Source organism: Simochromis diagramma, unplaced genomic scaffold, assembly GCF_900408965.1.
Source record: "Simochromis diagramma unplaced genomic scaffold, fSimDia1.1 OVJJ01000516.1, whole genome shotgun sequence".
NCBI classification, from domain to species: Eukaryota; Metazoa; Chordata; class Actinopteri; order Cichliformes; family Cichlidae; genus Simochromis; species Simochromis diagramma.
The window spans coordinates 1,963,446-1,976,225 of record NW_024386938.1 but is presented as its reverse complement, the minus strand read 5'-3'; the positions used below and the strand labels follow the sequence as shown (position 1 = coordinate 1,976,225).

General features: G+C 41.7%; 1 protein-coding gene across 1 annotated transcript in view; it reads left to right on the top strand.

Annotated features, from left to right (window-relative positions):
* The window catches only part of cpt1a2b (carnitine palmitoyltransferase 1A2b), a 62,487-nt gene that overhangs the window by 16,911 nt on the left and 32,796 nt on the right, over positions 1-12,780 (top strand). Inside the window, exons 4-10 of the mRNA XM_040037212.1 lie at positions 2,740-2,917; positions 3,758-3,859; positions 3,980-4,117; positions 5,743-5,820; positions 6,134-6,241; positions 8,298-8,385; positions 8,782-8,977. Of these exons, the coding sequence (XP_039893146.1) occupies positions 2,740-2,917; positions 3,758-3,859; positions 3,980-4,117; positions 5,743-5,820; positions 6,134-6,241; positions 8,298-8,385; positions 8,782-8,977 (888 nt within the window). The remainder of the gene's footprint in view (positions 1-2,739; positions 2,918-3,757; positions 3,860-3,979; positions 4,118-5,742; positions 5,821-6,133; positions 6,242-8,297; positions 8,386-8,781; positions 8,978-12,780) is intronic.

The following is a 12,780-nucleotide window of genomic DNA, read 5'->3' as shown; positions in this document are numbered from 1 at the left end:
CACATGTCATCTGCATCACTACAGAAAATGAAAAAAATCAAAATTTATAAAAGAAAATTGTAAAATAATCAATGCCAGTGTTTCTGACACTTTTGGATGAGTAAATTTGCCCCGGGTCAAATTAACCCAGGAGCATAATTGGTGTTCCTGGAAACCAACATAACAGGAGGGTTAAATGGGCAAAATGATTTGATAATGCAGAGTAGACAAATTAGACCATAATTGTGTCGTTGTTGGGTTTTGTTTTAATCAAAGTAACAAATCTGAAGGTACAAAAATAGGTGAGCACATGGAATCATAATTTAGCCTTATCAGGGTAAACTCTGCTCTTATCTCGTCTGCTGTGGGTGACGACAGGGACGAAGTGTATGTGTGTGTGTGTGTGCAGCAGAGAATGATGAAGCTACCATGATTGGTGGATACATGAAGTGGTGAAAATGTAAAATGGTTCATGGGTACTTTATCTGACTTACCAGTTGCAAATAGACTTTTACTCTCTACTCGATCACTCAAAACACTTCATACAGCATGTCTCATTCACCCATTCACACGGCACTTTTTTTGTTCTTTTTCTACATCTAAGCGCTGTTCTGTCAATCATTGTGAAGAACGCCTTGAGAGCAGCTCTGTATCTTCCCCAAGGAGCTTTTGGCGAGCAAGCGAGCAAGGCTTCTCTCAGAGTTCTGCAGACAAATCAAGTGTCAAGAAACATAATGTGATGCTTATTTTAAGCCCAGCATCTTCCTTACCTTCTCAGTTCAGTTGTTATGTCTTTGATGTCCTGTTGTTCTGGAAGTTTTGCTCTTGCTCATGTTTTTATGTTGCTTAGTAGCTTTTATTTCTGCACACTGTATTTGCCCACAGTTTCACTCATGTCCCTGTGCTGTCTTGCTGCTAATGGTGACAGCACTGATGCTGCTGCGAGTCAGAAACCTGAAACATTTTATTAAAAACATCTCATGGGGAACATATGACAATAACTGCTGTGATAACTAGGACTGGAATTATGTGTCCAGTTGAAGTGTTTCCAAGTGTGTGAGTTTTTCCTCCTTAAAGGTGCAGCAGCACTCTAAGGCCTTACAGTGAGGAGGGCTGGAGTTGTGTATACATATATAGCAGGTTTTTCAGCATGTTAACAAGATGAGTCAGTACAGAGGATTGTGGGTGTGGTGCTTAAACCTGAACTTTCCTCTACTTCCTACCAGCCTGACTACTAACTGTAGCTTTATATTCTTGCATAAAGCATCACTGATTCACTGACTGCACCTGTTGCTTTCATGATGTTCTGAGTCATTTCAGACAGCAAGGTTAATAAACAGATGGATATAACTGGCAGGATAGAGGGCATGGTGAAAGTGAACAGTGACATTCATTATAATGACTGTAGCTGAACGTGTGACATGAATGAACTGAAACCAACATGAGTGTAAGGGTGATCACATGTCTCAATCACCAGTGCACACATTCATCATCCACCACATTAAATCCACCTGTCTAATATTATGTAGGTCCCCTCTCATGGTGCCAACACTGCTCTGGCCCGTCGGGGCATGGACGTGGGACTCCAGGGGGAATGGAGACATTGGGTTCCTGGGGTTGTAGGGTTGGGCCTCCGTGATTGGGCTTGTTTTTCAAACATCCTGGCTCGGATTGGGATCTGGGGAGTTTGGAGACCGGACCAACATCTCCTACCGTTTGTCATGTTCCTGACTAGTTTTGTGGTGTGGTGGGGTGCACTGTCCTGCTGGGGACGACCGCTGCCGTCAGCAAGTGTCTTCGCCAACAGCTGATAGGTAGGTGGTGTGTCTCAGTTACATCCACCTGAACGCTAGGAACCGAGGTTTCCCAGGAGAGTCAAAACTCACTTTCCTGATTACCAAGCTGTACTAGTGCAGTACTAGACTACAGGAAAAAACTGAACTGCCCATGCTTGTTGTCCTTCATTATGAGTTTATTACTTTTTAAATGCAATCTAATATCATAACATCTAATATCATAACATCTAATATCCTAACATCTCATTGTTTTTAATACTATGCACAGTTCACTTCCTCAGTGGCCCGCTAGGTGTTGCTGTTGTATTTTTATACTGTCAGAAGCCTCACGGTGAGATTAAACATGAGCTATGTGAGTGAAATGCACACTTTCTCAGTTTTGCTAAAGTAACAGATTATTCGGGGAGAACTGCGTTTATCAAGAACAGATTTATTTATTTTATAATTTTGTGTTAACCTGTCAAAGGCAGCAGTTTTTGGAGCCACTGGAATCTAAAAGCTGCTGTTACAGAATGTCTCGGTCACTAACACTGAAGTCTATTTTTGCATCAGTTCTTAGCTGTAGATAAAAAATACTTCCGATCGGTGTTTAGTGTAGCTGTAATCAGATAATACTGCTTATTACCTCACATTTGAAACTGATTACCAGGCAGTTGTCTGGTTATATCTGAGCCTCTCTGGGCTGGACTGTGAGTGTTGCCTATAAATATGGCTGTAAATTACCATGGTGGTGTGTAGAGGCAAAATTACAAAAATTGTCTTTTTTTTAGTTATTTTATCAGATATGGGAGATGTCCCGTTGCTCTGTTACTTTAACAAACAGAGCAGTGGGACATCTCTTAAAAAGGTCACTTATCAAGACTGTTCCTCCCAGCTTCCTGCAGATTGTATTATTTATTGTCTATTGAAAAAGTTTCCTTGTAGCTGCTCGCATCATTAAAGCGATCTCACTCCCTCTGTGCAGTCTCCACATGTCCCTCAGTGCCCAGGGTCAGACTATGGTGTCAGCGCTGGTCTTCAGCACTCTGCTGTGGCTCTCCCTCATCCTCGCCCTCAGGTTCTGCCTCAAACTGCTGCTGTCCTACCACCAGTGGATGTTTGAAAAGCACGGCCGGATGTCTAACACCACCAAAGTCTGGGTGGTAAGCCACGTTCCTGCTCGGTCCCACAGCTTCCTCCAGAGGCTGCTGTGTGCGTGTGTTGGACTCGAGGAGTTATTGCATTAATTTTTTCCTGGACTGTGTAATATTTATGTTGGATAACATGAACCAAAAGTTGCACGTTGATTATTTTTAGGCTGAATGGTTCCATGTTATAGTGTTGTGTGTGTTTTTTCTTTTGAAGCACATAACACGTCCAAAAATGCTGCAAACATGAAATGATGTAAAGCTGTTTTAAACATGTTTCTCTGATTTGAAAGAGTAACAGTCTCACTGGATTGTTTGCTTTGCCTCATTCTTGTAGTTTAATTCCTTTTAAGTGGGGCTTGTTCGAGCTTCTGAGCTCGTCTGTTATCTACAGTAGATGGCAGCACACACTGTCAAGCCTGCAGAGCCCTGACTGGGAGAAAAAATTCAACTACTGCTGGTGATGATTTACAGCAACACTTAATACTCGCTTAAGCGTGAGTTTTGCTTGGAAGTAGGAATGTTCATCTGATCTTGGAGGATTGGTCCATGGAGTCTGGTTTTGAAAATCATGATGATTAAATAAACAGCTCCAGTTTTTCAGTCTTGGACTGGAGCAGTATCTGCCTCCTAGCTGGAAGAGAACTTTGAAAGGGAGCTTTACTTTAAAGAAACTTTATTTTCATTGTCATTAAACCTCCTCCTGGGATAAAGATCGCACCCAGCCCTCTATAATAGTCATAGACTGAGAGGGTTTTTGTTGTAAAAGATAGAAAATCTCTTTTAGGGATAAGATTACATTTTCTTATTGAAAGCACGCTGTCTGTAATGACCGTCTAAAACTGTTTCTTTCAGCCTCTGGTGAGGTTGCTGTCAAGCAGGAAGCCTTTGCTGTACAGCTATCAGTCGTCTCTACCTCACCTCCCCGTTCCAGCCATCCAAGACACCGTGAGCAGGGTGAGTGTGAACATACACCTGAACACATGGTGGCACATTTAAGTTTGTTTTCTCTCCCCATCCTTATCATCTTGTGTTCAAGAATCAGATTAACGCTGCCTGAATGTTTGCCATTATCAGTACTTGGAGTCGGTGCGCCCTCTGCTGACGGACCCGGAGTTTAAACGCATGTCAGACCTGGCCAATGAGTTTGAGTCGAATCTGGGGAACCGCCTCCAACGCTACCTGAAACTTAAAGCTCTGTGGGCCACCAACTATGTAGGTATTCAGCAGGAAGTACACACAGTGCAGCTGACAGCGAGGGGTACAGGAGGGTGTATGGGTCATTGACTAACCCAGAGTTACTCATGCTCAAGGGCAACACACGCTGACCTTTGTCCAAACTAAATGAATTGACACTGTATACAAACAAAAAAACAATCTTCTTCAGTGCATAATATCATTTTTATAATTAAACAAATTACTAAACTTTACAATTTCCCCAATAATTTCATGAAAATGAATTTGTGCATGGCTGCTTTTTTTTTTTTTTTTTTTTACCTTGCCAGAGCAGGTGCAGCAGGTTTATATAACAACACAAATGTCGGTTATTTTCATCATTTTTCCAGCTTGTTAACAACTTCATCAGGTCACAGGACATGTCCATCATTTAACTGCTTTGATCCTGAAGCTTCTGGCTCTGAGCTTTGAATGAGTTAAATGTGTTTGTGGTGGTTCTGCTGCAGTTTTGACAAACACTTTGTGTCACTCACAGTGCGTCACTTCACACCATAATATTAATGTGAAGGTGCCACAAATGTTTCCTGTGCTCGTCTGTTAGTGCAGAAAAGTATAGCATCTTCTTAATGATTATTTAAAGCATATGCAGCGGTCCCTCATTTATCACCGGGGTTATGTTTTAAGAATAACCCACGATAGGTGAAATCTGCGAAGTAGCCAACTTTATTTTTTACAATTATTATAGATGTTTTAAGGCTGTAAACCCCTCACTACACACTTTATACACTTTTCTCAGACAGGCACGAACATTTTCACACTTTTCTCTCTTGTTTAAACTCTCAAAGTTCAAACCTTTGTAGAAAAATAAGTCCAGTATTATAGACGGAAACCAAAGGAACACGCAGGTGACAACGTTTCATCAACATTGTTGTGTTTGTTGGGGAGAAAGCTTATAAACATACAGCACTGCACTTAGAGTCACACTGCTGGCGATCTAAGATTTATGTGAATTTGACAAGCTGAATGCATTCTTTACTGTACAGGAAACATGGCACGAGATTGTTTGACAATGATCTACAGCCAATCAGGACGCAGAACACAATGTGCTGTATTTATTAAAAAAAAAAAAAAATCTGCGAAAGGTGAACCGCGATATAGCGAGGGAGAACTGTAACGCATAAGTTCAGTATTTGCATTTTATTAATGAAAGTACTTCAGACAAACGCTTGGGCACAGTAAACTTTTACTTGAGTAAACGTTCTTTTGCCAGCTCTGTAATCTGTGAGTGACAACTGACAGAAGTGACGCAGTACTTATTTAAAAAGCAAATTGTTGTTGTTGTCCTCCTTGTAAATCGTCACGACCTCTGTTATCACTACAATACGTCCTCACGTCCTGGTGTTTGAACTTTTTAAACTTGAGGAGCTGCGTCTTGTTCAGGTGCTGAGTTTGACTGTTACAGTTTGAGTCACTGCTCTGTGGTGCACGGTCAGTGTGCCCTTACTGACACAGCTGATGCATAATGTAATTTATCCCTTTTTATTTGCAAGTTTTCTTATAAAGCTTGCAACTGTAAAGCAATACATTTTGCAATTTTTAATCCTCATGCTTTGTGCTCCTGGTTTGAAAAGAACAGAGACTTTAGATTCCTGTTTTGGCTCTAGGTGAGTGACTGGTGGGAGGAATACGTCTATTTAAGGAGCCGAGGTCCCATAATGGTCAACAGTAACTACTATGGAATGGTAACCACTGCTTCTTTATACAATTACATGTTTACATTCTGAGCTAAAGTTAGGAGTTATATTAAAGTCAGAATGTTTTATTTTCTTTACCCGTGATCCTGATTAAATCTACACCTCATATCCTGTTGTCATTTTTAAACCTGAGCTTCCTGTCAGTCCAGCTCAACCTTCTAGCCTTATCTTGTTGGCTGTGTTTTTAGAGAGACGAGGGAATCATCCAACATTTCATTCTCCTTCCTCTGGTTCTAAATCAAAAATCTTCTGATGGTTGTCTTTTTTTTTTTTAAATCTATCCCTTGTGTGGTCCTTCCAGGATTTTCTGTACGTGACACCAACCTCAGTGCAGGCGGCCAGGGCAGGGAACACGATCACTGCCCTGCTGCTCTACCGCCGCAAGGTGAACCGGGAGGAACTGAAGCCGGTGAGGCTGCACACATTTCTGCAGATTGGAAAAATAATGCGATGGAGTGGGTTTGCGTCTGTTGCGCTGTTTGTTTTTAAAATTAATAAAAATAAAATTTCTGATGATACCTATCACTGTCAGATTCTTAAAAATCTTCCAAGTTTGCATCAGTAATCTTAAAAAGGTCAGTGTCTCTCAGGCTGAAATGATGAGCTCCTGTTTTATTATGTTGACCAGAAAGTTCAGATTCAGTTTTAATACAGAGGGATTCAATGGAAATATTGCATTAATATTGTGGCATTGCTTTTAAACTCATGGTCTCAGATGTAATTGGACTGATCAGAATAAAAGACAATAGTTATTTTTTCTCAAAGATATTTTTATTAAATTGAAGTAACAAAGAAAAACAGATACACACAGAATTGTTAAACAACAAACAAGTAAATTTCACAATGACTGTTTGAACTGAATCAGAATCAGAAATACTTTAATCCCGAAGGAAATTATGGGTTACAGCAGGCAGCATGCTAAATGGCACATGCGCACTTACAAAGGAACCCTATGACCAAACATACTTTACATAACATTACATTAGGGAGACATGTCAGAGAGAGAGACTGATGGGGAAAAAAACAACGAAAATACACAACATGAGGTGAGAGGAGGGGGAAAAACCTCCACTCAGACTGAGCTCCTAATGGGAGAACAGAAAAAAACACCCCAGCACAAAAAGCACATGACTGTCAGTACACCACAGACACACAAGATAAGCAACAGGGGTGGGTAAAGGGTGAGGGAAAGCCGGTGTAGACAGCGCATGCTTGTGTGTATCCTGAGTTTAGCTGAGAGAGTGTCCTTGGCCCAGCCAGGCTAAGTAAACAGTCTTCCAGCCGACCCAGGTGGCTTTGCGTAGGATAGGAAGGAACAGAAATAATAGAATACAGAATAATGACACACTCACATATCTTGTAATTGCGTTAAGCAGTTTACCCCCCTACCCATACCACATAGTAGCCCTATCCCTCAGGACAAGTACAAAAACAAGAAACAGAAACAAAAGAAACAAAAAACGCCATTGCAAGTACAACAGGACAAAGCAGAACAAAATAAAACAAACACACAAAAAACATAAAGCCAAGGATCCAGAATTTGTTGCGCTGGCTGCTGAGCTGTGTGGGGTTTTGCGGCACCTCTACGTGTACTAGATGCGCCTGCTCCCTGTCGTTTCTATCTCTGTTGAAAAGGCTCTGGAGTAGCCCATACGGGGGGTCTCTGTATAAGCAGGTTAACCTGTGACACAAAAAATAACCGAACTCGGACACACACAGACTGTTTTCCTTCGTGGTGATGAAGGAAATTGCTGGGCTGGCATGTAAAAAGGCATTTATTCTTTTAGGACCTACAGCTCAGTAAAGCACCCCTCCAACAGCCATCTGTTCTCTGATTGAATTGTTAATAAAATTGAATTTCACCAATTTGGTCAGTTTTCAGGATACAAGCTCAACCTATATAAAAGTGAGTTGTTTCCTGTGGATGGAAGGGCACCAGTGTATGACTATACTAACCTCCACTTTAAAATAGCAGGAGATCAGTTTACATGTAAAAATATAACTATATGCTCTGGCAGACTTGGTTCTATGGTGGGTCTTAAAGGGTTAAAGTTATCCATTAAGGTGCTTTCCTGCGGGAAGGTGTAATGTTGAGAGTAAAAAGTCCTAAACTTATCATTAATTTTGGAAGGTAGTCCACAGCCCATTGTGTAATAGGGGTGCACATGCCTTTGATAGTCAGTTTATTCTGGCAGTGACTCTTGTTTCCTGAGGTACTGCAGAACTTTTGATGTGCTCCAAAATCGTCTGTCTACTACCCACCTTGCTTTTTTACAGCTCCCCTTCAAAGCGAGAGCAACGGAAGGGTGCAGCCATCTGTGTAGGCTGTATTTAGTGGTCAGTGGCTGTTGTGTGGCTGCTGATTTCTATTGATTCAAATAAGAATGGGTTGTGTTATCTAAGGGTCTAATGTCCATCTAAAACAAATGGAAAATAGCCAGTGTGTTTGTGTCTTTGTGCTGTAGAGCCGCGTTCCAGGTACCGTCATCCCCCTGTGTGCTGCTCAGTGTGAGAGGATGTTCAACACAACACGCACACCAGGAGTCGAGACTGGTAACAAACACACACATACTCAGAGTAGATGCAGCACATAAACATGCACTTTGATTGTTGCAGTTGTATTTCTCTCGCTCAAGTGTCTTTAATAAGGGAAGCTGTTTCTCTGCTAAATTCTATTAATTGCTGTTCTTCTATTATATGCCCATTCTATTTCTATTACCTGAAGCCGGATATTCAGGATATGAGGATATTGAAGTAGCATTATTGAAGTATGGTATTGAAGTTCATTATCAGGTACTAAATTATCATCGGAGGCTGATGTGCTCTTACACTCAGACATGCCCGGGGTTGTCTTTTTACACACTTTAGGCAATGTAAACACATCTCATGGTTATATCTTATTGTTGTTGCAGACCGTATAATATGGCACGGCCCTACTCTTTTTCACAGATGTGCTCCAGCACTGGCTAGACAGCGAGTTTGTAGCAGTGTACCACAGGGGGCGCTATTTTCGCCTGTGGGTGTACCAGACAGGCCGCCTTCTGTCCCCCAGGGAGATTGAATACCAGATCCAGAGAATCCTGGATGACGCTTCACCCCCGCTTCCTGGAGAGGAGAAGCTGGGAGCTCTCACTGCTGGAGACAGGTGCGTACAAAGTGGCAGCCCCCTATCATCCTGATATGCTTACTACTGGCTCCCAAAATTTGACATGGCAGCAGCAAGCGTGCTGCTGTTTGAATTTTCTAAATGTCGGGGAAAAGCGGGTGACGTCACATGCCTTTTTATCCCTTTTTATATACAGGCTATAGTAGGCAATTTTGATACATTTTCTAACTTGACTAACTGTGAAATATTTGGGAGAAATATCAGAATCAGAATCAGAAAGGGGTTTATTGCCAAATGTTGAGCAGGTTTACAACATTAGGAAATTGCTGCGGTGCTTCAGTGCAAACATAGTGTCATAAATAGCACTTAAATAGACATGAAAAAATAAAAGTAGTAATAAGAATTAAAAGTGCTACGTAGAAAGATATGTGCATGAGATATACATGAGATATATACATGAGAATATAAGAATTAAGAGTGCTACGTAGAAAGATATGTGCATGAGATATACATGAGATATATACATGAGAATAAGAATTAAGAGTGCTATGTAGAAAGATATATACATGAGTGCAGGTGGTGATCAATGCCAAACATGGAATGATGCAGTGAACACAGCGTAGGGTCATGTGTTAGTGGCGGGGACAGTCATACGGTTATTGTTCATGTGTCCAACAGCAGAGGGGAAGAAACTGTTCTTATGGCGAGAGGTTCTGGTGCGAATGGACCGGAGCCTCCTGCCTGAGGGGAGCAGGTCAAACAGACTGTGTCCATATGAACAGGTTCTAGTCTGTATTTAAGGTTTATTGATAAGAGGTTCTTTAAAACTGAATAAACCTTTTAAGGTTAAAATAAACTATTTTCTTTCATTAAAATAATTCAATTTTTTTTATTTCTTTACTGAAACACAGCCAGTTTGTATAAAGCTGTTTGAACCTGCTGTCTTTATATTTAGCAGGTTGCTCAGAGGCAGCTACAGTGCGACCACTGGATGGCACCATAATATACTAATCAGAGCTCTTTACTGACACATGATTAGTTATACCAGAGGTTCCCAAACTTTTTTGCTGGGCCCCCCTTGTTTTACAAGAAAAATGTTCGCGCCCCCCCCCCCCCCCTTCTCGCACGTGCACGCGCGCACGCACACATCCTCCAACCACACACAACCATATTTTGCTCCATTTCGGTTTATTTCACACCTCAAACATTTAGTAAATTACGGGTAGTAATAAAATAAACTGTTTTACGCTGCGTCTGCACCTACACGGGTATTTTTGAAAACGCAGCTGTTTCGTCCACGTAAACGGCGTTTCAAATCACCGAAAACGGAGATTTTTTTTAAACTCCTTTTTTGCGTTTACGTGTGGACGAGGAATACAGAGTTCGTCACGCAACGTCAAAGGTATGTGCCTTTTTTTCACGTCAGCTGTGCGCCACGTTATTTTTTACATGAGATGAATTGCAGAATGGCAGATAGAGACGAAATACTGTTAATCTGACTGTCTGCAGGTTTTACACGCAGTTACTGTCCCTCCATTTACAAAGGCAGAGGCATCATGGTGTGATTATTTTACGTGTAGTTGTTTTTTTCATGTGTAATAATATTCAACATTGCTGTCAATACATTTTTCAAAAAATGTCTCTCTGTGCAAAATGGGTTGAAAAACATAAACAATTGTGGGATACTGTTTGTCCGTGATTTAAACAGCCCGGCGCTGCTCTCGACACAGGAAAAACTAATCCTGCAGGGAGACCTACCTCGGCACTTGTGCAGGTGAAGCCAAAGGGCAGATTTGCTTCACCATATTTTCAAGTCTTCGGCTTAGAATGAAGTTGGTTTGGAAACATATTCAGCGATGCTTCATCTCCTGCTTTGCGTTTCTGTGGGCGCCCCGTGCTAGCAGTGTCCAAGCGTTTTTTTTTTTTTTTTACCGTTTTCATTCCCCCCTAGAGCACTTAAACCCCCACGGACTGACATTGGGCTTTTTCTACCTTTAAAACCCAGAGAGCAGCCAAATGGCTTTTAGCTAGGCTTTAGCTTCAGCCAAGTGGAAGCTAAATTGTCTAGTCATTCATATGTAAATTGGGTCGTTATCTGGGAATTCTGGAGGGAGGGGAGTGGGGGTGTGTGATTGAGGGCGTGGGGGAGCTGCTAAAAGCTGTGCACTTCCTTTTGTTTCATCTTGATGCATTCTCAATCATCCAGAGAAATAAATCTCCAAAAGTCACCAACTTGGAGTGTTACAGTTTGCCATCTTAGGGAGAAATCAACACACATGGGTGTATGTCCTTTGTTGCTGAGATTTATTGATAAAAACGGTACAAAAAACCAACCATTTGTACACATACTTTTTATTATTATTTGTAAATGAGTGAGTACAATTCAACATTTTCAGCAATCACTCACAATCCTGGCACTGCCATGGTATCTGTAGTCTGCATTTACCACATGTGTATCTTTTGCAGTGAACACATCGCACAGTGGCATGATTGTTCTTGCAGTGTTTGACCTGACACGTGGCTCTTTTTCCAGGGCTAGGTGTGGAGGGTTGTGTCCGAAGCAACTGTTCTTTTCTTGCCTTCTTCGCAGCTACATGAGAGTGAGCCAACTCTGTTGCAAGCGCCACCAGGAAGTCCACCCGTCTTTCCTTCGTCCCGGTGCATGCTTGATACAGCACATGTGCATTCAGTGCTGCCATGTCAATCATGTTATAAAACACAGCGACTGGCCAGCGCCGTGTTCCTTTGCGGACAGTGTACTCCCGAACCATCTCCATCACATCCACGCCACACTTTTTGTTGTAAAGGGAGACAGTGTTTGGCTTCCTTTTGGTGGTGTTATCAGTCTGAACCACGCTGTGCATGCTGCTAAGAATATAGACTGTCTTCTTCCGTTTGGCCGCATACGCCGTCAGCGTGGCAGCAGAGGTTGAAAACACCTAAGAAATAAGATAAATTGTTATTTCCATAGCCCTTTTACACACAATGAAACACATAAACATAGAACCACAAAAGACCTGTAACATACCTGAGTGGTGAATTCATTGCGATCTGTCTGTCTAGTGGATTGAGGAATTTCCCTGCGAATCCTGTTGACTGTGCCGAGGATGGTGGTTTTCCGTCTAAGAAGTTTTTGTGCAAGTGAAAGCGATGTGAAAAAATTGTCCGTGGTGACATTTCTGCCCTTGTCTAGGAATGGTTCCATCAGCCTCATTACTACATTTTCAGAAAGTCTCTCCCCAGTGGGACGATTGGGGTCCTTGCCAAGATATGGGAAGACATTGCAAATGTACTTGGATTTTAGGTCGCAAGCCACCCAAAACTTGATCCCAAACTTGTCAGGTTTACTTGCAGTATACTGCAGGAAACAGCACCGAGTCTTTGATGGGAAAAGCTGTTCATCAACGGTGATATGTAGACCAGGGTTGTAGCACGTGATGCAGTTGGTGACAAATGATCCCCACACACTGGAAATTGCAGCAAACTTTGCGATGCCACTGTGCGATGTGTTCACTGCAAAAGATACACATGTGGTAAATGCAGACTACAGATACCATGGCAGTGCCAGGATTGTGAGTGATTGCTGAAAATGTTGAATTGTACTCACTCACTTTTTATTATTATTTGTAAATATGTGTACAAATGGTTGGTTTTTTGTACTGTTTTTATCAATAAATCTCAGCAACAAAGGACCTACACCCATGTGTGTTGATTTCTCCCTAAGATGGCAAACTGAAACACTCCAAGTTGGTGACTTTTGGAGATTTATTTCCCTGGATGATTGAGAATGCATCAAGATGAAACACAAAAGGAAGTGCACAGCTTTTAGCAGCTCCCCCACG